General features: G+C 53.8%; 1 protein-coding gene across 8 annotated transcripts in view; it reads right to left on the bottom strand.

Moving 5' to 3' along the window:
• Positions 1-450: 450 nt before the first annotated feature.
• The window catches only part of ARVCF (ARVCF delta catenin family member), a 206971-nt gene continuing 182969 nt past the window's right edge, over positions 451-24452 (bottom strand). For 5 of the 8 annotated variants that reach the window (XM_043987457.1, XM_043987449.1, XM_043987399.1 and 2 more), the window contains 8 exons: positions 23102-23252; positions 22384-22576; positions 21513-21624; positions 18358-18451; positions 16712-16765; positions 12497-12582; positions 9792-9905; positions 451-2302 (listed from right to left, as the gene is read on the bottom strand). In XM_043987457.1, coding sequence (XP_043843392.1) covers positions 9804-9905; positions 12497-12582; positions 16712-16765; positions 18358-18451; positions 21513-21624; positions 22384-22576; positions 23102-23252 — 792 coding nt within the window. In that variant the 3' untranslated portion in view covers positions 451-2302; positions 9792-9803. The remainder of the gene's footprint in view (positions 2303-9791; positions 9906-12496; positions 12583-16711; positions 16766-18357; positions 18452-21512; positions 21625-22383; positions 22577-23101; positions 23253-24452) is intronic. The other 3 variants (XM_043987423.1, XM_043987414.1, XM_043987431.1) reach the window with 3 other exon arrangements.

The following is a 24452-nucleotide window of genomic DNA, read 5'->3' as shown; positions in this document are numbered from 1 at the left end:
AGAACAGGGGGGAGAAACTTCCTAACCATGAGAGTTCTCTCAAAGTGGAAGGGCTACCTGGGGAGGTGGTGATATCCCCATTACCAGAAGTATTCAAGCAAAGGCTGGTTGACTTCTGATTGGGAATGGTATAGGGAGCATGAATCAGCTGGGTTTTGTTTGCAAAAAGTAGTAAGACTTGCAGAATGAGAAGTCTTGTCACCAAGAACGGATACCTCCCAACCCCCATCCAAAGAAAGATCCACCCCCATTTCCTGGTGGGGAAACTGAGGCACAGAAATGCTACAGCCAGAGTGGCAGAGCCAGGCCCCCGGGTCTACCCAGAATCCACCCTGCTTCGAGGAGCCCTGTTCCCATCAGTCCTCCCTCACCCTCCCTCCTCCCACACCAGCCCGTTCTGGGCCTAACTGCCAACAAGTGATGATAAATAATGATGAGAACAGATCCCCTTTCGATATCGCTTTAAGGTTTACACTTTCCTCACAACACCCCTGTGAGGTAGGGAGGGTCATTCTGTCAAGCCCCTTTTAGAGATGGGGAAACTGAGGCTTGGAGTGGTGAAGGGGACTTGTCCATCTCAGCTCCTCTCCCACCCCAGTCCAGTGTTCTTTCCACTGTGAAGGAGAAAAGAGCGGGAGTATTTGAAAATCTTCTCCGATACAGTCATTCTTGAAAAAGAAGTCACCAGTTAAAAGGTGTCCAGTGTTAAAAGGGTGGCTGATAGAAGTGCTCAGGAAGACCACCAGCCACCGGCGGCCTTGCTCCAGGGCAGGCTGTGGCCCCCGCCTCCCGGTCCTGCTCTGTCCCAGTCCAGAGGCCGCCGCGGCTTCCCACATCCTTGATTCGGGCCGGGGTCCCCGGGAAGGCGAAGTCCTCTGCCCCAGACCTCCCTCCAGAGTTCAGGGCCTGCCCCAGGGGCCATGCGTAGCTGCTGGTCTCCATCCGTCCACTGCGACAGGCAGGTTTCCACCCAGGATCGATACAGATGCATAGAGACAGATAGATGCATTAATTCGCATATAGGGAGCCATATTCTTTTATTGTACTCAAGAAGATACAAAGTTCTGTTGCTGCTTTTTTTCTCTTTTTAATTTTTTTAACAAAAATTTTGATGTTTACTAATACAGTCATATTTTGGTTTTTAAACTACAAAGAGCAGGCACTGAAAGCCCCCACCTCAGCGGCTGGGCTCCCAGGGGCATTCTGGCCCGACTGTCCGTGGGAAGTAGGGCCCACAATGGTCAAGAACAGGCGTGGCCGTTAGGGTCCCAAGCAGTCGGGCCCAGCAGGTTCCCGCCCTTCCCCTACAAACCCGTCCTGCCCCTTGCCCAGGGCCCAGCCCGTGGTCACACCCGCGGCCTGCCGTCAGGGGTGGGCACTGACCCAACCCCACTGCTCCCAGAAGCCCAAGCGGTCAAAGGCCCAGCTCTGCGGGGCAAATGACACACGCCCTCCTCAATTTTGCCCGCTGACCACTCGGCACAGGTCTGGACCGAGAGTTCTTATTGGTGGCAGCTCCCCTCCTCCCACCCAGCTCCCTCCGCTCCTCTCGCCTTCAGAGTCAGAATGAAGCCAGCCCTCTGAGGCTGATCACAGAACCCAGAGCAAGGTCCAGCAGGAGGCCCTAGGGCCCCCAGCATCAGCCTTGACTGCGCACCCCAAACCCACCTCCAACTTCCTCCTTCCCATGACACCCAACCAACCCAATCCCAACCGTTCTGCTCTCCAGCTGAAAACTGATCCACAACCTCAATGTTAGTTCAAAAGCTAAATAAACTCTTCATCTTAAAGGAAAAAATATTAAATTCACAGTTCAGAGGCAAAGCAAAGTGCTATCTTCTTGGTGACTAAGCCTACGAGGCCCGGCCTGGGCACCTCTGCTCCAGCCCATGCCCATGGTGCCCTCTCCCCTCCCCCACCCATCTTCTCCATCACTCAGCACCGTGCAGGTTAACAGTTAAGAAAGCCAGATCAGTAGATGTGGCCCTGGCAGGAGGGGCAGGGGGCAGAGGACCAAGGACAGGAGGAGGGGATTCCGAAGTCGATCCATCAGAAGGGACTTGGCGGGGAAGGGGACTGAAGTTTTCCAAAGCAAACTCTTGTATAAGGCTGGGAGCTCTGGGGGGGGGGGCTTCTCCCCGCCTCCCGAGCCCCCTGGAATCCACAGATTGCTCAGTTGTCCTGTGTCCTCCCAACGTGACGGCAGTGGCGATTAATGAGATCCTCCTGGTGATTCAATGCTCTTCTCATTTAAAAACAATTAAAAAAAAAACAACAACCAAACAACTGTTGGACTCTAGCCCTGAGGGAAGAGAAGGAGAGAGTCAGAGTGGACCCAATTAGGACCCAGTGCGAATCCCAAGCGATGCCATTCTCTCCCTCGCTCCCAATCCCCCCAAACCTCAGCGTGGGCTGGACAGGAACCTGAGCAGCTGCATCTCCTCGCCCCCCAACACCCACTTCTCTCCCTCCTGTCAAGGAGATAGTGACAGGGCTGGGGAGAGCCTGCAGGGACCTTCTGGGGGGGGTCTGAGTGGGGGAGGCATGAGGGGCACCCCAGATGGGGTGTGTGTGTGAGGGGTGACAACCTGGGACTTTGTCCTGACTATCCCTGATCATCAAGGAGGCTCGAGGCGGGCAGTGATGTGGGGAGAAGTTCGGGGCAGCCTTTCCCAAAGGCTGCTATCACCTTTGGGGACGCTATAAGAAAAAGCTTGAAGAAGGCACACGGGGCTAGTGACAGCAAAGTGCTCGTCTTCTCAGGGAGGAAGAGAGGGAGAGAATCGGGAACTCAACGTTAAAATAAATATTCAAAATGTTTTTACATGTAATTGGGAAATATTTAAGGAAACAAAGGGTAGGTGGGGCCACTTGGGTAGAAATTTGGGCAAGAGAGGGATAAAGAGGGGGTTGGCAAAGAGGGGGCTCCTCTACTGCCTCCCCATGATCTGGGCATTTTATGGGGAGCTCAAAGTTGCCAGAACCTTGGGCCACTCATCTGCCACGGCCAGGGCTCCCCTCCTGTGTCTGGGGAACTTGGGTGACATTAGTCCCATGAGGGCAGAGTGTCCTGGGGTCTGAGAGAGCTCAGAAACCCCTCTGTATGTGTACATGGTCCTTGGTCAGTCAGGAGGCTCGGGGAGCAGAGGAAGGGTGAATCCAGCTGGGATGTGGGGGCTGCTTGGGCAGCAGCTCTGGTGGGGGGTGGTCACAGAGATGAACCAAGTGGGGCTGTCTTGGCCATTTCTGCATGTGGAGGGTTGAGCAGCAGAGGCTCCTCACCATCGCGCAGGGGGGGGGGTGGGGGGTGGGGGGAACCCTGAGCTCCCAAAGACTCTACCAGTGGACTGCACACGCTGGAAGGGCATCGGGAGGCTCCTGGACAATAAGATGGTCATTGGGTGAGCCTGGCAACTCATGAGGCAAAGAAGAAATCCAAAATAGCCCTTGGTCCCAAGGACAGCGATGGTGGCAGAGGGGGTCTAAGAACTGTGGTTTTTAGAACATCCAGAAACACAGATTTAACCACTGACACCCTAAGTGTAAGATCATAGGCATCTAAGGGGTTCAGTTGGAGATAGAACTGGACATGGAACCAGGAAGACCTGAGTTCAAATCCTTTCTCAGACACCCTGAGGAAGTCACTTAACCTCTAAAGGCTTGCCTCAGTTTCCTTATCTGTAAAATGGGGATAATAGTAACGCTTCCCTCCCAGGGAGGACGAAATGAGACAATATTGATAAGCCTTCAAGCTCCATATAAAGGCTGACTGAGCTACCGAGGTAGAATTCAAACCCAGGTCTTTCTAACCCCAATCCTATTCCTTCATGTACCCTATCGTGCTGCCTTGGGGCCTTGTCCCATGTCCAGGGAGTTGATGTATGACTGGAGGAAGAGACACAATCCCCTGGGAAGATGTGGAAAAGACCCATGAAGAATGGGGCGGGGTAAGGGACTTGCTCAAAGACACACAAGCAGTAAGCCTCAGGTGTGTGATTCAAACTCATGTCCTCTGACTTCATCTTTTATATTTGTAGCCTTGGTCCTAGCACCAAGCATAGTGGGCGCTTAATAAATGTTCGGGGATTGATTTCCACTCTATCATATCACATTCCTGGTAAAGTTATTATCTGTAATCTTTTTTCCATCATCTCGGAAAATTAATGCCTTTTAATGAATTATTTAGGAATGAACTAGTTACTTTTAAGTGCTTTTAACATTACCCCCAGCATGGATTTGGGAGGGAAGAGTGGGGGTGGGGGGGAGGGAGAAGAATGGATGGATTCGGTCAGGCCCAGCTCATCTTCCCAACTTTAATTCCACCCTCACTTCCTCATACAGCACATAGACGAACAGAACAGGGTGTCCAAATTTCGGCAGGTCTGATTATAGAGAATTTCCTTTTTTCCGGCCAGTTTCAGTCCTGCCAGCTCTCAGGGTGCCCCTTAACTTGGTTGGATCACACACTAAGGTTTTCACAGCCTAGTTTTCTCCTCCACAGATTTTCAGTGTGGTGAGGCGAAACTATTCATAACATCTTGTCAGCAATCAACAAACATTTATTAAGTGCCTACTATGTGCCAAGTGCTTGCTAGGTGCTGGGGCTACAAAGACAAAAAAAAATAAATAGTCCCTGCCCTCAAGGAACATACATTCTATTAGAGGAAACCACTGGCTCTTTTTGATAAGCTTGTACTCTAAGCAGGCATTTCCCTCGCTGCCCCGGCTGCCCCGTGTCTCTAACTGTCAAGGAGATCCTGTGTCTAATTGGCTGACCAAGGCATTTGGGGGGGCTCTTTTTGGCAACTTGTGATGGTGACTAGTCAGTCAATCATCTCTAAGATGGTGATAGTTGGAGTCCCTGTCTTTACCTTTATCCCTTTCCCATTTTCAGCCAGTAGTTTATTCAAAGAGGATGGAGTGGGGGCAGCTAGGCGGCACAGTGGATAGAGCACCAACCCTGGAGTCAGGAGGACCTGAGTTCAAATCCGGCCTCAGACCCTTGACACTTACTAGCTGTGTGACCCTGGGCAAGTCACTTAACTCCAATGGCCTTACCAAAAAACAAATAAACAAACAAACAAAAAACCCAAATAGGATGGAGTGGGAGTGAGTTGTTGACAGGGTGTCATCATCTTGCCTTTGACCTTCTTCCTCATTAGGTGTTGACTCTTACCATTGTTCTAACCCACCGATGGTCTGTCATTCAATGCATCAATAATCAATAATACTGATGATGTTCCAGGCACTGTTACAGGCTGATTATACCCCTGAGCACTGATTTGCAGTTCAAGTTTATCTGTAAACTATGGAGAAGGGCAATGGTTTCCTCTATTAGAAAGTAAGCTTTTTGAGGGCAGGGACTGTTACATTTTTTCCCAGGTCTGATGTTCAGCATCTCCTAGAAGATGGTATTTATGACATAGGCAGCTAGGTGGCGCTGGACTTGGAATCAGCAAGACTTGAGTTCAAATCCAGTCTCAGCTACTTATTACCTGAGCGACCCTGACCTGTCATATCTGTGTGACATCTTCCCAGAAAATTAATCGCTATTAACTAGTTAGGAAAGAAGTTTCTTTAAGTGCTTTTGACTGCCTTGGTTTCCTCTTCTGTAAAATGAGCCTTGGTCCTCTCTCCAATTTGGAATTATGCCCAAAGGGCGATAAAGCTGTGCATACCCTTTGACCCAGCAATCCCACTTTTAGGTCTTTTGCCCAAAGAAATCATGGAAGGGGGAAAGGGACCCACATGTACAAAAATATTTATAGCTGCTCTTTACGTGGTAGCAAGGAATTGGAAGTTGAGGGGGTGCCCATCAATTGGGGAATGGCTGGACAAGTTGTGGTATATGAATACAATGGAATACTATTGTGCTGTAAGAAATGATGAGCAGGAAGAGTTCAGAGAAACCTGGAGGGTCTTACGTGAGCTGATGATGAGTGAGATGAGCAGAACCAGAAGAACATTGTACACAGTATCATCAACATTGAGTGTTGATCTACTGTGATGGACTATATTCTTCTCACCAATGCAATGGTACAGAAGAGTTCCAGGGAACCCATGATAGAAGAGGATCTCCAAATCCAAGAAAAAAAAAGAAAGAAAGAACTGTGGAGTATAGATGCTGATTGAACCATATTATTTCTTTTGTTTTGGGTGCTGTTGTTTTTTTTTTTTCTATTTTGAGGTTTTGCATCACTGCTCTGATTCTTTCTCTTGTAACAGGATTAATGCAGAAATAGGATTAATGTTATTATGTGTATATATATGTGTGTGTATATATATATCTATATGTATAGATATATATAGATATAACCTATATCAGATTACCTGCTGTCTAGGGGAGGGGGGAGAGAGGGGAGGGAGGGAGGGAGAAAAATCTGAAATTGTAAAGCATGTATAAACAAAAGTTGAGAACTATCTTTACATGTAACGGAAAAAATAAAATATCTCATAATGTAAAAAAAAAAAAAGAAAACTATGATGAAAAAAAAATAATAATAATAATAATTAAAAAAAAATGAGCCTTGGTCCTCTCTCGTTTCTTAAACCTTTTTTTTTTTTAAGTGAGGTAATTGGGGTTGACTTGCCCAGGGTCACACAGCTAGTAACTGTTAAGTGTCTGAGGCTGCATTTGAACTCTGGTCCTCCTGACTCCAGGGCCGGTGCTCTATCCACTGAGCCACCTAGCTGCCCGCTCATTTCTTAAACCTGAGCCATATTTCCTAAATATTTTTCATCTTCCTGCACCTTCAAGTCACTGCAAATGCAGTGTGCATATTCCCAGTTCCCTCTTTCTTCTCTTCCTTTTCTCCCACTCCCTCACCAGGCTCCATCTCCCCACTTGTCTAATTAGTTGCATCCCAACCCCTTTCTCCACTCTCCATGGCTGCCATCTTGGTTTAGGCAGGCATCATCTCCTGCTTTGATTATTGCCACAGCCTCCGACTGGGTCTCCTTGGCTCAAGTCTCTCCTTTCTCCAGTGTGTCCTACTGCCCGAGAGATTTCCTCAAGCCTGGATCTGACCATGTGAATTCCCTTCCAGATCAATCCAGTGGCTTCCTAATGCTGATAGGATAACAAATACACTCCTGTTTTGTTTTTAAATCTCAACACAACATGTCCCCCAATCTTTCCAGTCCCACTGGGCAGGAGTTCCCTTCTATGGTCCACCCAAACTGGCCTTCTCTGTTCTTCATTTTTTTTTTTTTTTGCAGGGTAATGAGGGTTAAGTGATTTGCCCAGGGTCACACAGCTAGTAAGTGTCAAGTGTCTGAGGCCGGATTTGAACTCAGGTCCTCCTGAATCCAGGGCCAATGCTTTGTCCACTGTGCCACCTAGCTGCCCCCTTCTCTGTTCTTCATACACAATGCTCATCTTCTATGTCCATGCCCATGCCCTGGCTCCCCCCACGCTTAGAATGCACACCCTTCTTTCTTCCCCCTCATAGAATCCTCCTATTTCAGGCACCACCTTCTGCCTGGAGCCTTTCCTGTTCCCCTTCCCCAAATGCTAGCATGCCCCCTCCCAAACCATCTTGGATTTGATGACTTGGAAAATATTTATTAATTCTGTTTATGAGAGATTCGTTGTCTCTCCCATTCGAATGTGAGTTCCCTGAGGGCAGGGCCAGCTTCATTTTTGTCTCTGTATGTCCCAGCACCTACCATGGTGCCTGCAATGCTTCATAAACACTGGTTGATTGTTGTATGTATGCCAACTTGATTGGGACGATCTTGTCACATTATTTATTCTTTATAAATTTCCGCTACCTCTTCATCTCCCTCAAGATAGGTCAGTGAATCTTCCCTTCCTTCTCTGCAGAGGGAGGGGCCTATGGGTACAGAATACTGCTTACACTGTCAGATGGGATGGGTGTATTCATTTTGCTGAATCAATTTTTTTTCTCTTTCTTAGTGTTGGGTACAAGGAATGGCTCTCAGAGGAGGAGAGAGAGGAAGGTGATCTTGGGAAATGAAAGTGACAAAACAACAAATGAAACAACAAAAGAGATCAATAAAAGCCCTACCCAGATATGGGTGTGTAAAGTAACAAGTATTTTCACGCTGGTCTTTGCTTGTGTTTTTCACGGGTCTGGCACAAGAAGAGGCAGGTAGGTTGCCCAGTGGTTAGAGCGCTGGGCCTGGAGTTGGGAAGACTGAGTTCATACACTTCCTAGCTGTGTGATCCTGGGCAAATCACTTCACCTCTGACTGCCTCAGTTTCTTCAATTATAAAATGAAGATCATAATAGCGTCTGAGGCTCAAATGAAGTAGAAGCCCTTGGCACAGTTCTTGGCACATAGTAGGTGCTTGATGAATTCTTGTTTCCTTTCTCCCACGGCCAGGTGAGACAACAGATGCCGCCCCAGCCCCGCCAGGATGCCAGCTCCCGCCCAGTCCCACTCTCTTGCCTCCTCAAGCAAGGCTTGTGCCTCATTTTCCCATTGAGATTCATTTACAGAACCCAGAGGATGACAGCAGGGACACGGACCATTGCTGCAGAGGACGATGTCCCACAATGTCACCTCGCTGGCCGTCGGACAAAGATCTCACGTCTAGAGAGGCGGCAGTTAAATACTGTCCATCATGGGACCGGCCAATCACGGGGCTAGAACTGGAAGGGCCTCAGAGGCTGGCTCATCCAACCCCTTGATTTTGCAAAGGAGGAAACTGAGACTCAGAAGGGGGAAGGGATTGGCCCTGGGCTACGGCAGTAGAAAGCAGAAGGCCTGGTTTGGACCCAGGTATGCCCTGACTCCGTATCTAGCACTGAGCTAGGGTTTGGGACCCTCTGCCACCATCACTGCGAGGCTGGAAGGATGGTGGATCATTGCCAAGGGCCTCCTCCCCTGGGGCACATCGATGGTGGTGAGCCTCCCCCGACTTAGGCTGCTGTGTGGAAAGCAGACCCAGGGTCCGTGGTGAGCTCTGCCCTCCCAGCCTGTGGACACCCCTGGCAGGCGCTTTGGGAGCAGAGTCTCTGGGGGCACGTGGAAGATTCAGGGAAGGACTTATGGTCATTATTTGGGGAGCTCTGGGGGCCTGAGAAGGACAAGGGGAATCTTGTCTGGAGCAGGAAGCGGGGCTCGGGCTGGTGATGGAGGCTCTCGGGCAGAGTGGACACCCATGTGCTGGAGATGTGGCAGAGAAGGGGCCTCTTGTTGTAGGATGGGTGGGCCGGGAGGTCTCAGAGCCCCCATCAGCTCAGAGATCCTGGACCATGTGTGGGGAGCTTGTGCCCAGTCTCTGCCAGGGAGGGCAGGCATGGCAGGCTGGTTTGGGGCCTGGGACTTCCTCGAGCGTCCCCAAGTACTTGAACAAAGTGGGATGAGACACCCATGTGGTAGGTCAAGAGGCTCTGTGCCCAACAGTGAGGAGGGCCACTGGTGAAATCCCAGCGAGGAGGGAAGAATCAGACAGAACAGAGGGAGTCCAACCTCAGAGCCCACCCAGAGCACCAACCACTGCCCAGTTTGCTTCCTCTTGGACTTCCTGGAAGAGGGTTGGCAGTGGGCGAGGGGCAGGAGACAAGTCATCTAGAACACATCTCTCTGTGGCCCCCAGACACATCACCAGAGCCAAAGGTGGGTGCCCTGCTCCCTCTGTGACCCCTCTGGGGAACCTGTGCCCCCCAGCCTGAGTCCAGGCCTGGCTTCATCCAGAGTGGGGGGGAGGGGAGGACTGGGACACTCCAGGGCGAGGGAGGGACAAAGCATGCAGCCCCACACAAGGTTAATCACAAGCCTCGGGCCCCCAGCCGAGCAGAGCGGAGCAGACCCGAACGTACCAGGCATGCAAGTCAGACCCAGGAGTCAGCGGGCAGTGGCTTAGGGTCCCGGCCGTCCACCAGATTCACCGAAGCCCGGTTACTCCTGTGGGGGGGCTTTCTGGCTGGGTCTGTCTGGAGCAGGCAGGGCAGGGGCGGGGGTAGGCATTAAAAGCAAAACAGAGGAGGTTAATCAGATGCTGACGAGAGGCAGAGGTGGGGCGTGGGACAAGGACGGACGGATGCTGACAGACAGATGGACGCCACCTTGGGAGTGGAATTAGTGACAAAGAGGCAGAGGAGGGAGACACAGTACCAACCCCCCACCTCGGGCTGGGCGCGAGGGCAGCTGGCTATGTGGCACAGGGCAGGGGAAGGGCACCGTGAACAGCTCTCACAGGGGTAGGAGGCATGAGCTCTGGGTTCCAATCCTGATTCTCCTACTAACCCCCGGTTTTTCTCTCTCCTTCCCAGTAAAACAAAGGAGTTGGACCCCACCATTCAACACTAAGGTCAGGCCCTTGGCCCTAAATCCTGTGAACTTCCACAGGCCTCAGTTTCCTCAGACGTAAAACGAGAGCTCATAGGATTGTAAGGCTTCATGCCGGAAGGATGAGAGGTCACAGGTCAGCTGAGCAGAGCAGAAAAGGGCCCCTGACACACCTTTATTTTGTCGATAAAGAAACTGAGGCCAGTGGCTACAGGGCCTGAGAGTGGAGCCGGAGCCCAGGGAAGGCTGGGGGGGCGGGGGAGGGCAGAGACCACCATGTACTCCATCCCTCCCCTCCCACCTTTCTCTTTCTCTCCTATCTCTGTCTTATCTCTCAATGACTCTCTGTCTCTCCCTTCCACCTTTCTCTCTGTATCTCTGTATCTCTGCATCTCTCTGTGTTTCTGTCTGGCTTTCTGTCTCTCTCACACACACAGACACACAGACCCACAGACAGACACATGCAAATGTTGGAGCGCTCCGAAGACCAGAAGCCGGACAGGACACATCGGAGGCAGCAGGCAGGGGTGGGGAGGGCAGCAGAGCTGAGAAGGTGACGGGCCTGGGGCTGCCTCTCTCCTGGGCAGCAGTTTGGGCCCCCACAGCGGGGCCCCCAAGCATGGCTGGGAGAGGGGGTGCTGTTCTGATGCGAACCTCTGGCTAAACCTTCTCCTTCCCGGGGCAGCCTCCTCCCCACTTCCTCTTCCCCCTCCTCCACCCCCCCCTCCTCTCCCAGGTGCCTCCTTCCCACAGGGCCTGCCCCCCCACCTCCCATGCCCACAACCAACCCCATCCTGGGAAGTTACACTTTCAAGCAGAGGATTCTGGGAGTCTGAAAGGAGGGGACCACACCAAGGAAGGCCTCTCTCCAAGGGAATTTCTAATTGTAATGGAATGACTCCCAAACCTGAGGCTTGGACCCAGTTTAAGCTCCGCCCCCCCCGCCCCCCCTTCAGGGCAGCTGTGTCTCGGTCTCTGCCTTGAAGTTTCTTAGCTTTACTTTATACTAGGACCCCAGGTAGATTGTAAGCCTCTGCAAGGGAGGTCTGCATGATGCCCAGGGCCTCACATAGTAGGTGCCAGGCACACAGTAGGTGCTCAATCTGCTTGTACAATTGACTCTCCAGGGAGCCTCGGCCTCTGTGTGCTCCAGGCCCCGATGGCTGCTGCCTGGGTGGGGTGGAGGGGTGGGGGGGTGGCATTTCTGTCTGGATGCTACCCACCCCAGCCTCAGGCCCACACCTCATTATCTCTCCCTTGGCCCCTGACCCTCCCTGACTTCCCTAGTCCTCCCCTAGTGGCTCATCTGTCCATCAGACTGGAAGCCCCCGAGGGCAGGGACTAGGATTCTGCCTTCCTGGGTATGTCCAGCACTTAGCACAGAGCCTGGTACACAGCAGGTGCTTAATGAATGCTTCCTGGCTGTCTCCTTGACTCCACCTTGACCACTCCTCCCCTCTCCCACTGTCCACCATGACAGCCCGGCCCCCCCGCCCCTTACCTCTCATGAGCTCCGCAGCCCCAGGTTGGGAGGGCTGAGGGCTGACAAGTTGATCTTACAGCTCGCTAAAGTGGGTGGCCCCCCAGCTGACCACTGCTCTCTGCCCACTCCGATCTACCCCGACAAACTTCCGGATTAATCTTCTGGATTACATTGCCCCTGCCCCTCCCCCAGTACTTCATAGTTCTCTCCTCACCCTGGCATTCAAGGCCTTCTCAAATCCTATCGTGGCCCCCACAGCTTCCTCCCCCTTCCTGGTACAGTTTGTCCATTAGGGCAGGAGGCTTGTCTGCCCCATCTCCTTTGGCCTCTGAGGCCCCTGCCAGTTCTGGGTCTGTGGCTCCCAGAGTGCAGGGCTGCGTCTCCACATTAGCCTGACTGACCACACCTCCTGTCAGGCCTTGGAGGGGGTTGTCACTTCTTCACCCATGGGGCTGCCACGCCCCAGCTGCTTGTCGGCTGGGCGGTGAGCCTAAATGCCCTTTCCTACCCCAGAGCTTTGTCTTCCGTGGCTAGGGGGGTGGTCAGGGCAGAGTGACTGGACCCATGACCCAAAGGAAGACAGACATCTGGGGAGCCATCATGGAGGGGGATTGTTGGGGCTGGGCAGTGCTCCCCTTTCCCTGGCAGAAGGCCCTTCCCTTGCAGCTTTCACACTCGGCTTCTGAGACAGAGGGTCAAGGAGGACCCCCCAGCCCCGCAAGACGGCTGACCAAGGCTTCCTGCAGCACTTACTTTCAGAGGCTCCTTCTCAGAGGCATCCCCCGACGGCTCCCCAGCTCGGTATTTCCGTTCCCGGTGGTCGATGGTGGAGTAGCCGTCTGACAAGAGCGGAAACAGAGAGCAAGTGTCTTGGAGCCATTAGGACTCCCACAGTCCAGAGGGTCAGTACCCCCATCTCCATCCGGCAGCCTGCCCAGGCAGGAGACCAAGCGCAGACCCGAAGGCCCCAGGCCAGGCCCTTCTTCAGCTGGGCTCAGATCCCCCCTGGCCTCGGGGTCCTGGGCGGCTCCTCCTCCCTGCCCCGGTGGCCTACTGGAATCAGTCTGTCTCCTCTCCCACCTCCCACGCCTGCGTCCTCCCTGTGCCAAAAGCCTCTTCACTAACTCTGCCACCCGCCCGTGAGCCAGCTGCCCATGGGTCCCTTCATTTATTTTAACAGTAGATGCCACCAGAGGGAGAAACAGGCCACATCCATTCCTTACTCACGGTTTCCTGGGCTCCGCATTTCATCTCTTACCTCCGCACCTTTGCAAAGGCTGTTCTCCATGCCCGGGAAGCCCACCCTCCTCATCTCCCTGCCAGGATCCTCTCAGGGGCCACCTCCTAAAGGACAGCTCTCCCACTTCAGCTGTCTTGGGTTCCCTTCTCTGGGCCCATGTTTTACCCCCCACCCCCACCCCATGTAAGGCCCCTGAGGGAAAGAACTCATTTTTATTTTTCTTTCTGTACCTCCAGCACTCAGCATAGGGCTTTGCATACAGTAGAGGCTTAATAAATGCCTGCCAAATTAACAGGAGCTCACCAGAGGTGAATCAGCAAACATTCTTTTTTTTTTTTTTGCAGGCCAATGGGGGTTAAGTGACTTGCCCAGGGTCACACAGCTAGTAAGTGTCAAGTGTCTGAGATTATATTTGAACTCAGGTACTCTTGAATCCAGGGCCGGTGCTTTATCCACTGCGCCACCTAGCTGCCCCTCAGCAAACATTCATGAAGCACCTTCTGTGTAGAGCCCAACCCTGGGAGAGGTATGGAGCTAACTCCCTGGCCCCATTGGTGTTCCCCTTCTTACACTCTGGGCCCCTCTGTCCCAGCCCACCTGTGATGGCTCTTTTGCCTAGGAGACAACATGTCTCAGTGGAGAGAGCAGCAGACTTGAGCTGAGAAGACCTGGTTTTGAATCCTGCCTCTGACACTGTGTGTGACCTTGGGGAAGTCACTGCTCTGAGGCCTCAGTTTCCTCCTCAGGAAAATGAGGGAGCAGGCTCCATGGCCACTGAGGTGACTTTCAGCTCTAGATTCAGGGTCCTGTAATCCCCCCCAACCCCATGCGCATATTCCCACCCTCTCCTGCTGCCTCAGTGCCAAGGGCTGAAATACCTTTTCAATTCCCATTTCCCTGCTTGGTGGGTACTGGATTTGAGGAGCTCAGAACCTCAGGGTTCTAGATGCCCTGGCTCTTTCCACTGCACCAATTCTGAGTTTGAGTCTTGATTTCAGCACTTACTCCCTACTCAGCCTTGGCAAAGACCCTTCCCCAGACCTGGCCTCAGTTTCCCCCTTTGTAAAATGAAGAGGTAGGGCTAGGTGGCCTTTGAGATCCTCCTCAGTTCAGAGCTGGGGCTTGGCCTGCCTTCTCCGGCTCCCAGGAAGGCCCCCAGATGCCCACTTCAATGGTGGGGGGTGGGCTGAGGAGGGGGAGAGGATGAATGGGCCCCTAGAAAGGGGAGAACTAATGATACAGAAGTTGTGGGCCTGCAGAGCCTGGGTGGGATCACACAGACTCATTTACTTCCCTGATGCGTCCCATTTCCCTCGTTAGCAGTGACAAATTGAGCCTCCCGTCTCATCTGACAGCCCTGTCACCTTCGTTAAGTGACAGGCAAATTTCTGTTTCTTGGGCAAGCCTGCCTTGCCCTTGCCATGATGAAGGGGTTGGAATGAGTTTCACCTCCTGTAAAATGGAGTTTTCTGTATGACTTCCCACCTGAGGTTCCCCGAGCCCTGCCCCCCACTCAGTTCTCAAGAGGCTCAGCGGAGGGTAAATGGACGTCAGAGGGTCGGCTAGGGCTGCCCCCTGCTCCCAGCCACGCCCAGGCCCTTGATGGGACTCTCTCTCCCATCTCCCTGGGTTTGATCATTCCATCCCTATTCTTGTAGGCCCAAGGGAGTGGAGTCTCCACCTAAGGAAGGAGACAGCCCCCTGCTGCCATCGGTGAGCTTGGGTCACTGAGCTGGGCCGGGGGCTGGCTAAGAGAGAGCTGGCAGAGGTGCCCGCAGGCCACTTCTGGTGGCCCCGGAGCCCGGAGAAGGCCAAAGACCTGGCTTTTCAGAAAAGGAAAGAGAACAGAGTGGGAGCTACAAGCCCACGAGCTCGGCTCTGATTCTTGGCACTGATTTAGGGCAAGAAGAGGGTGGTTCAGAAGAGAAATGATTGTCACCGAGCCCGTAGAGTCTGACCAAGAATGGGCTCTGGGTCTTTTTTCCTTTCCAGATGGGGGTGCGGCTCCTTGTGGTTGTTCAAAAACATCTTGATTTCAAAAGCAAAAACATGTTTTTCTGTCTAGCCTGAGGAAGGGAGAGGAGACTTCCTAGAAGTCTGTGAAGGGTTAGCGTGGGGGAGAGGGTCAGTTAGCGTTGATGGGCACGGCCCCAGGACCACAGGCAACAGGAAGAATGGGATGGGAGGAAACGCCTCCCAACATCTGGAGCTGCCTGGGAGTGGCACGGGCAGCTTCCGGAGGGGCTCAGTGCCCTTTCCTCAGAGGCCCGTAAGTGGAGGTGGAAAGTCAGCCTTGGTGTAAGGGGAGTGGAGTGTCCATTCATGAAGGCCAGCAAGGTCCTGGGCAACTCTGGCGACTGGCATGGATCTGGCCTGACCTTTGGGGCTGGGTGGGGAGAGCTGTAACTGTTGGCCACCAGGCCCCTACCCTCCGGCCTAGTGTGTCTTCCTAATGATCCCTGGGCGGGTCCTGAGGTACTTGGGGATCCACGTGGGAGATTGTGGGGACAGGGGAGAGCTTGGGGGGCACATCTCTGTCTTCCCTCCCATAGGGATGGGCAGGAGGTCATGGTCCTGGGAAGGGGCGGAGGGCGCTGTCTCTGGTTTGGGAAACCTTGGAGCCCTCAAAGGCGTCTCTTCAGGATGCAGGTGGACAATCTTCTGTCCTGCCATGGGGGCGGGCTTCTCCTGGAGGCTGTGGGGAGGCCTTCCATCTGGGCTCATGTGGGACAATCGGCCGTCTCCCTGGCTCCCGTGGCAGAGTTTTCTCCTCGGGTATGGTGGGATGGCCTTGTTGAGTCGCAGCCTTTGTGGCTAACATGCGGCTCTCTTCTCCCTATCCGCTGTGGGGCAGCAGCTCTCCTCTGTCGTGGGGGGCTTGCTCCCAAAAAGCCGTCGGCCATTTCCTTCTCAGTCTGGGGAAAGAACTTCCAGGTTGCGTTGTCATCAAGTACCCTGCAGTGGCCAGTTGTGGACCTGGGGACAGTGGCCACCTGGGTGGGCAGTGGGTGCTGCCTCAGAAGGCCTCACAGGCCAAGAAGATAAACTCCCCAGAAGAGAATGAGTACAAGAGCCACCTTCATTTAAAGACGTACTTATGGTTAAGTGGGGGAACATCTGGAACCAGATAACCAGGTCTGTCATGAACTACTTCCTGAAACTCTGAGCTCAGAGAATCCTTATCTAGGGGCCTGGCCAGGGGCGGCATTTCTGATGCCCTCTGTTTCTAGGGCCTTCAGCCGGCTCTGGTGGGGCAAAATGAAGGCTGGCCTTAGAATCAAAAGACCCAGTAGAAGTCCCAATTGTGTCATTAACTTTGGGAATCTAGATGAGGTGTGAGCCTCTCTGAACCTCAGTATCCTCATCGGAAAGAGGGGGATGATAATGTTTCTGAAAAGTTTCTGTACCTACCTCACAGAGAATTGGTGAGCCAAGCCCTGACCCATCCTAGGGCCTGGATTTCCTTCTCCAGGAGGTTATCCCTATGGACTACCAAAGGACCTCAGTGTCCCCTAAGCAGGTAGGTTCTTCCCAGTCATGCCCTGTGCTGGGCCAGAATGGGAAAGCCCCTATTACGAGGGGGCTGCGGGGAGAAGAGACAACGGTTCTTCAAGGAAGGAAGCCTCGGGGGCTCGACGTCAGGCCATTTTGTTCACATGTTGTACTAAGCAGTGAGTGGGCAGCAGGCACAAGGGATGTGGAGGCAGTAAAGGCTGGTCAGCAATTACCTGGGCCGAGTTCATCCATTGGGATCATATCGCGGCTCCCACACCTCTCGTTATCTACAAGACAAGAAGGAATCGTTCCGTTTGAAGGGTGGCATCTGCGGCCTCCCCTAGGGATGGGGGCAGAGTGAGGATGGTCTCGTGGGCCTGGCCGGGAAGAGACTCGCAGGCGTGGAGATGGAAGGAGAGAGAGGCGAGGAGAGACAAGAGATGAGAAGGAAGGGGCGGAAGACAAGAGAAGAGAGAGGCCTCCAGGCTGAGCAGGAAGAGAATGAAGAAGGAGGAGGTCGGAAAGCTGATGTCCTCCGGCCCCCAACAGCCGTGCTGACCCCCAGCCCCAGCTGCAAGAGAGGCACTGTCCCATCCGGAGAGCAGAGGAAGGACAGATGTGACCAGTGATGAACGCAGCACCAGGGCACAGGTCGTCTCCTTGTCACCCAAGCTATGCCCCGATGCCCCAGGGTACCTCGGCCTGTCCCAGGATGAAACCCGCTATATTCTCCCTAATCTGTCAGGGGATGACATCTTGAGTCACTGCAAAGGCACCTGCCCAGGCCCACGGGGTCCAGGCTGGAGGCTGGCCCTGGTGGGGTGATGTTTCCTGGGGGTCTGGGGACAAGAGGAAGCCAGAGCCCCTGGGCCCTTGCTGCCTGACTGGAGTGGGGTCCAAGAATATGGCCCTAGCATCATTGGTGCCGGAGTTTGTGAGGTGACCCGGGGTGAGCTCATTGCACCCGGGCCTGGGAGCAGATGAATCCGTGACTGATAAATGCCAGGAGAAGGCACTGAACGCTCCTGATACGTAAAATGTGCCTTTTGTGGTCCATGCCCCTTCCCGCCACGCTCAATGCTTTAACTTGGCGGTTTGAACAAGAACAGCCTCCTTCCCTTTTCACAAAAGCATCATTAGAGGGAAGTGTGCTCTCCCTGGTCTTGTCTGGGGGAAGCCTGGCACGTGGCTGCTGGGAACCTTCACTGCAAGCCAGACTCAGGGATTAAGTGGCTTTTCTGGACCCAGAAACCCCAAGACCTTGGGCTCCGGGGCCCTGCTTCCCTTGAGTGCTGAGGCCCCACTTCCCTTGAGCTCCGGGGCCCCGCTTCCCTCGGGTGCTGGGGCCCCGCTTCCCTTGGGCTCCAGGGCTTCGCTTCCCTTGAGTGCTAGGACCCCGCTTCCCTTGGGTGCTGGGACCCCGCTTCCCTTGGGTACTGAGGCCCCGCTTCCCTTGGGCTCCGGGGCTCCACTTCCCTTGGGTGCTGGGACCCCGCTTCCCTTGGGCTCCGGGGCTCCGCTTCCCTTGGGTGCTGGGGCCCCACTTCCCTTGGGCTCTGGGGTTCCGCTTCCCTTGGGCTCCGGGGCTCCGCTTCCCTTGGGTGCTGGGGCCCCGCTTCCCTTGGGCTCCAGGGCCCCACTTCCCTTGGGTGCTGAGACCCTATTTCCCTTGGGTGCTGGGACCCCACTTCCCTTGGGTGCTGGGACCCCGCTTCCCTTGAGTGCTGAGGCCCCGCTTCCCTTGGGTGCTGGGGCCCCGCTTCCCTTGGGATCTGGGGCCCCACTTCCATTGCCATGTGGGCCACGAGAAGTGGGAGGACTCATGGGAAGTGTCCCCAGCCCTCAGACCATCACCAGAGGCCGCCCCTCCTGCACTCACCATGGGTCTTTTCCACTAAAGGCAGGGTGCTGTCATCATAGCCGGGCTTGCCCGAAGTCCCTTTGGTTCCCTTGGGCGTGGTGGATGCTGCCGACTAGACACAGAAAAACACTGCTCACCATCAGGGATCCCAGCACCCAAGGCTCGAGGTCCCCAGGGAGCCGGAGGGAGGGTGAGTGTCCCTGTGTCCTGACCACGCCCCAGCTCTCCCCCAGGCTGTCTCTCTGCTCTTGTCCCCACCTTGACCCACCGGTGAGCCTACTCAGCTCTACACTCTCCTCTCTTGAGCTCTAGCACATGGATGATCACGGCCAGCCAGGGTCACTCCCACCATCCCTCACCTTCACTCCTGCCCATGTGCTGCTGAATGAAGGAGGAAATCGTGTGATGTTTCTGACGGGGTCCACTACAAATTTATGTTATACACGGACAACGGGGCCCTCACTACTGCATGGCAATCCTACTCTACCTCCCTTATCACCTCACCACGCCACCCCATGGCAGCTCCCCCAAACTTTCTCATCCGTCCTCAAACCTGCCATGGCTCCCCCTCCCCCAACCTCAGCTGAGAACCCTGAGAATTTCATAGTTACAGAAAAAGACTGAGGCACTCGCCGGGAGCTCCCTCGTTCCCCTCCTCTCATCTCCCATCACTCAGGGGCCTTGTGCCCCCTCGTCCTCCTTCCCCCGTCTCACAGTGGTCTCCCTCCTGTCCTTGTCTCCTCCAGCAGATGGTCCCCTCTGTCTCTCCTCTTCAATCCCTCCCTAGCGGCGGCTGCCCTGCTACCTACAAACATGCCGGTGTCTCCCCCACTAGCGTGGGAGCTCCCTGAGGGCAGGGACTCTGTTTTTGTCTTTCTTTGCATCTTCAGCATTTAGCACAATGCCAGGCACTTAGAATGTTTGTTGACTGCCTGCTTGCCTGGGGACATCACAGCCATGTTCCTGTTCTCTGTGGTCAGCCTCTCAGCCCTCCTGGGCGTGGGCCTCGGCAGGGGCTTCCGCTGACCCCCCAGTCCCTTTGCCATTCCCCAGCAGGCCCAGAACTGCAGGCAATGACCACACCAAGGTCTCTTCCAAACCCTAGGCTAGCGGGGACCTAAAGTTCAGAGGCTTGCCAAATGCTACTATCAGAGGCTTACAGGTTTGGGGCTGACAGGGATCTAGTCCAGTCCCTCAATTTAACAGATGAAGAAACTGAGGCCAGAGAGGTAAAGACACTCATGATCACACAGCAAATCAGTGGCACATGAGCTCATCACAGTCACACAAGGAGGGGATAATGCCCGTGTGTTATCCGCATTTGACAGATGGGGAAACTGAGGCTGTCCAGGTTTACACAGACTGTGTGTGTGTCAGAGACAGGCCTGAAACCAAGGTTTCCCCTCTTCAGGAGGCCCCCTGGCTGCGGGCACCTTCTCCATGGCTGTCTCACCCTGTCCGGACCTAGACATGCAGATGTCTACTGCATAGTAAGCTCCTTGAGAGCAGGGACCCTTCCTGGGGTCCCGAGAGCTCAGCACAGAGCCACACACGCGGCACATGCTTCACAAAGGCTCACAGACTGATCAAATAATCAAAGAACAAATAGGATTCACTATTATGAATGTTGTCATTTGGATAGTATTAACATTAACAATAGGGCCACTAGGTGGCGCCATGGTGCACAGAACACTTGGCCGTGGGGGGAAGACTCCTAGAGTGCGAATCTGGCCTCAGACACTGACTGACTAGCTGTGTGACCCTGGGCAAGTCACTTAACCCCAATTGTCTCACCCCCCAGAAAGAAAGGAAGGAAGGAAGGAAGGAAGGAAGGAAGGAAGGAAAGAAAGAAAAAGAAAGAAAGAAAGAAAGAAAAGAAAGCCCTGCTCCATAAACATGCCTGTATGTGAACTGATACCAAAGAAAGCACTTAAGTTGTTTATTCTTTCTCTCTCTCTCCTTCTCTCTTTCTCTCCTTCTCTCTCTCTCTCTCTCTCTCTCTCTCTCTCTCTCTCTCCCTCTATCTCCCTCTATCTCTCCCTCCCTCCCTCTCTGACTCTCCCCTCACCCCAGAGCTTGGCCTCCTTACTCTCCTTCTGATTTGTGTTTCTTTCCCTGGGCTATAGGTGACCAAACCCTGAGAAAGATGTCTCCAGCCTCAGAGGTCATCTTCTGAGTTCACTAGGTCAAAAGGCCCATGCAGCTCCCTCCTTCTCAGAACATGACACCTGATGAGGAGATAAGGTCAAGCCATGCCTTGGCTTGGCTCCTCAGGTGGGTGTTTGGACAGTGCCAGGCCAAAGTGAAGGTGAAATGGTGCTTCATGTTTTGATGTTATGAGTTACTATTTTATGGTTTAATTTTTTGTAATTGGAGGCTTTTACTTCCTTGTGTAATAAGCAATCTTTTGTGTGGAGAAGATAAATAGCTGTCCTATACCTGATCTACACAGCATATTGAATATATTTTAATTGAGTTCCTTAGAAATGAGATAAACTAGATTTTCTTAAGTCATTTTTTTCCTAGAGCTCTGGGATGAGAGATAGGTTAATAGGAAAAGCACTGAATCTGAAGTCAGGCGAGCCCTGGGTTCGAATCCTAGCTCAGACCCTCACTCTCTGTGGAGCTTTGGATGAGTCATTTTCTTTCTCTAGGTTATCATTCCAAGAATGAGAGCTCTCTACACACTAGGAGACGGACAAACTCCTTTTCTGACAATAACCCCAGTGCAGGAGGAGGGGGGTGTTGGTAGGATACTGTTATTCTGATTTTGCAGATGAATAAACTGAGGCTCATGGACACAAAGATAAAAAGACCCTTCTCTTTGTTTTTGTTTTTGTTTTTTTTCTTTGCGGGGCAGTGGGGTTAAGTGACTTGCCCAGGGTCACACAGGTAGTAAGTGTCAAGTGTCTGAGGCCGGATTTGAACTCAGGAACTCCTGAATCCAGGGCCAGTGCTTTATCCACTGCGCCACCTAGCCGCCCCCAAGACCCTTCTCTTTAGAGGGCTGGCTCCCCTAGGATTAGGCCCATTCTCCACATAGGCTCAGACAAACCCTGCTGTTGTAGAATGAGCATTCTCATCCCCCTTGTGCAGAGGATTGGTGCTGATGGGAGACATCCCTTGGGCTTCTCCCTTTTTGCCCCAGGAGCCCCCCACCTGCCAGTCCTGACCTGGAAATGAGTTTTGTTCCAGCCGTCCTTCTGCAGGGCTCCCCGCAGCTCCTTGTAGCTCCAGACCATCTGGAGGACATGGGAGGCCGCCTTCGTCTCCCGCATGGACTGGCTGGGTGGAGAGACAGACACACAGACAGATGCTCACACAGGTGGGTCAGAGCCTCACCTCCAGAAGGGCTCACAGGGCTCTAGATGATTCCTGGGGGCAGGGCAGGGAGGGAACCAGCAGCGTCATCTCCAACGGTGCTGGGGACTGGCCTCTCCTTGGGGTCAGGGCAGGTCTTGCTTGGTTAATGAGTGCTGTTGCCCCAGCAGACAGGCTCCCAGCCTGAGTCAGTGGGGACTGGCTTCGAATCCTGGCACTGGCCCTTACTAGTTGTGGGACCTTGAGTAAGTCACTTGATTTCTCTGAATGACCATTCTGAGAATGGAGAGAGCTAAGAACCTGGCAAATTACCTTCTTCACGATGACCCCCTGTCAGGCAGGGGGCAAGGGACCAGTATAAAGACCACCCTCCTAGTTTTACAAATAAAGAAGCTGAAGGAAGCAATCTGTCCAGGCCCATATATCTAGTAAGTAGCTCTGCTTGGAGACCTCTAGTGATGGTCAACTCACTACCTCCTGAGACAGCCCATTTTTCCTGAGTTATTCTTCCCCTCACCCCTGAATGGGAGGTGAGCAGGTATGTTCAGGAAAGGGACATGCCCCTGGGAGTGGGGGTGACAGCAGCAGTGCTAGGCCTGGGGAACCTGGGGCATTGGCCCTGTCCCGCCCCAGTCTTCCTCTCCCTCCCTGGGAAGTCATTAGCCTTAGAAGGGTCCTTAGAGATGAAGGAACCGAGGGTTCACAGGAGGAAGGGGCTCTCACCTTGATTTGCTGATGCCCACAAGCTTCTGAATGCCCTGGGTCTGCACCAGGGAGCGGGCGTTCTCTGCACTGTCTGTGATGATCTCATGGATGGTATTCATGACCGCCACCACCGTGTCCTCCTCGAGGGTTTTGGCTGTGCGCTGCTGCCGGCTCGGCAGATTACGGACCAGCTCGGCCATGGCATAGCTCCCTGTGGGTGGGGAGCCATCCTCCTTACCAGGAGCACATGTCTCCAGAAGGCCCTTCTGCAGGGCCTCTGGGTGGGGGATGTTCAGGCCCGTGAGTAGGGAGCGGGGAATGGGGAGCTAGGAGCTTTGCAGAGGACTCTCCCATGAAAGAGCCCCCTGCCCTAGCCCTGATAACAACATCAAGCTCCACTTGTGGCCCCACAAACACAAGGCTGTGCCCAGGGGAGCAGGCCAAGCTGAGCCACGCCCACAGAGCTACACCTGGGGGGCCCGCATGTGGGGTGTCGTGCAGGGGCACAGGCCCACGGCCTCATACTGACGGCCATACAGAGAGGCACCGGGAGGAAGCCTGGGCCAGGGGACTCGGAGAAGGATGGGGAGGCCGGCTAATCCCCTCCCCATTTTCAGAGAGGGAAACTGAGGCCCACAGGGGGGCTGAAGTCCCCCAGGCACATTCCACCTCCCCGGAGGAGGTGGCGGGAAGGCCAATAGCAGATGGGCCAGCACCCAGAGCCCCCGCTCCCTACCTATGAGGTCCTTATTGCGCCGGTCCATGGACAGGTTTCTCAGGGCGATGCTCACGGCCCGGACCACCTTGTCTGAGTCCGACTGGAGAAGCTCCACCAGCACCGGCAGCCCCCGCTCCTTGCGCACCATGGCCCTGATGTACGTGGACCACTGGGTGGGGGCAGAGAGGAGGCCACATGGCATCCCAGGCTCCCAGCTGCTCCTCCACTCCTGCCCTCCTGCCTCCCTCCCCACCCATCAAGGGAAGGATGAGCCTCAGTTCAAGGAGGATCCCAGATCGAGAGCTCAAAGGGGCCTGAGGGACATCTGGGCACAACCCCCTCACATAACACACAAGGAAACTGAGGCTAGGAGTGTGTTGGCCAAGGTCACTCAGAGAGTAGCAGAATTGGGATTTGAACACAGGTCCTTCATCTCCGAATCTAGCCATCATTTCACCATAGCAACTTAATCTTGTTTGACCACCGCTGGCCCCTGAGAGATGTGGGGACAGCGCTCTGGAAACCTCACAAAGCAATTCGGAAAGCTGAGATCTTATGATACCACCAATGAGACCAGAGTCTCAGCCCTGCTCCTTCCTAGCTGCGAGACTTTAAGTCAGTCACTTGCCTCTCTGGGCCTCGGTTTCCTCCTTTGTAAAATAAGGGCATAGAGCCAACGAAGGGGCCTCAACTCTAAGTCTGTGTTCAGAGTGGAAACTCCCTGAGGGCAAGCACGGTCTGGTCCCTCTTTTTGTATCCCCGGGACTTAGCTCAGTGACTGGTACACAGCAGGTGCTAAATAAATGTCTATCATTGTTTTGGGGGAGGACAAGGCTTTTGCAGATTGGGGCAACAGATCAGGGAAGGCTTCTCGGAAGATGTGACAGTAATTCATCAGGAAGAAGGCTGGGGGCAGGAGAGGACAGGCCAGGCAGAGGGAGCATTGCGAGCAAAAGCATGGAGGTGGGAAAGAAGAGTATTTATTGATGGGTAGTAATAATTAAAAGCCACTAGGGGGCGACATAGTGCACAGTGCACCAGGGCTTGGAGTCAGAAAGACTCATCCTCTTGAATGCAAATCTGGACTCAGACACTAAGGCTGTGTGACCCTGGGCAAGTCACTTCACCCAGTTTTCCTCAGTTTCCTCATCTGTAAAATGAGCTGGAGAAGGAAATGGCAAAACCTGCTCCAGTATCTCTGCCAAGAAAACACCAGGGCAGCTAGGTGGTGCAGTGGTTAAAGCACTGGTCCTGGATTCAGGAGGACACGAGTTCAAATCCGGCCTCAGGCACTTGACACTTACTAGCTGTGTGACCCTGGGCAAGTCACTTAACCTTCATTGCCCCCCCCCCAATTGATGACTGGCTC

Source organism: Dromiciops gliroides, chromosome 1 (assembly GCF_019393635.1).
Source record: "Dromiciops gliroides isolate mDroGli1 chromosome 1, mDroGli1.pri, whole genome shotgun sequence".
NCBI lineage: Eukaryota > Metazoa > Chordata > Mammalia > Microbiotheria > Microbiotheriidae > Dromiciops > Dromiciops gliroides.
Note: the sequence above shows the minus strand (reverse complement) of the source record. Positions and strands in the feature narration are given on the sequence as shown.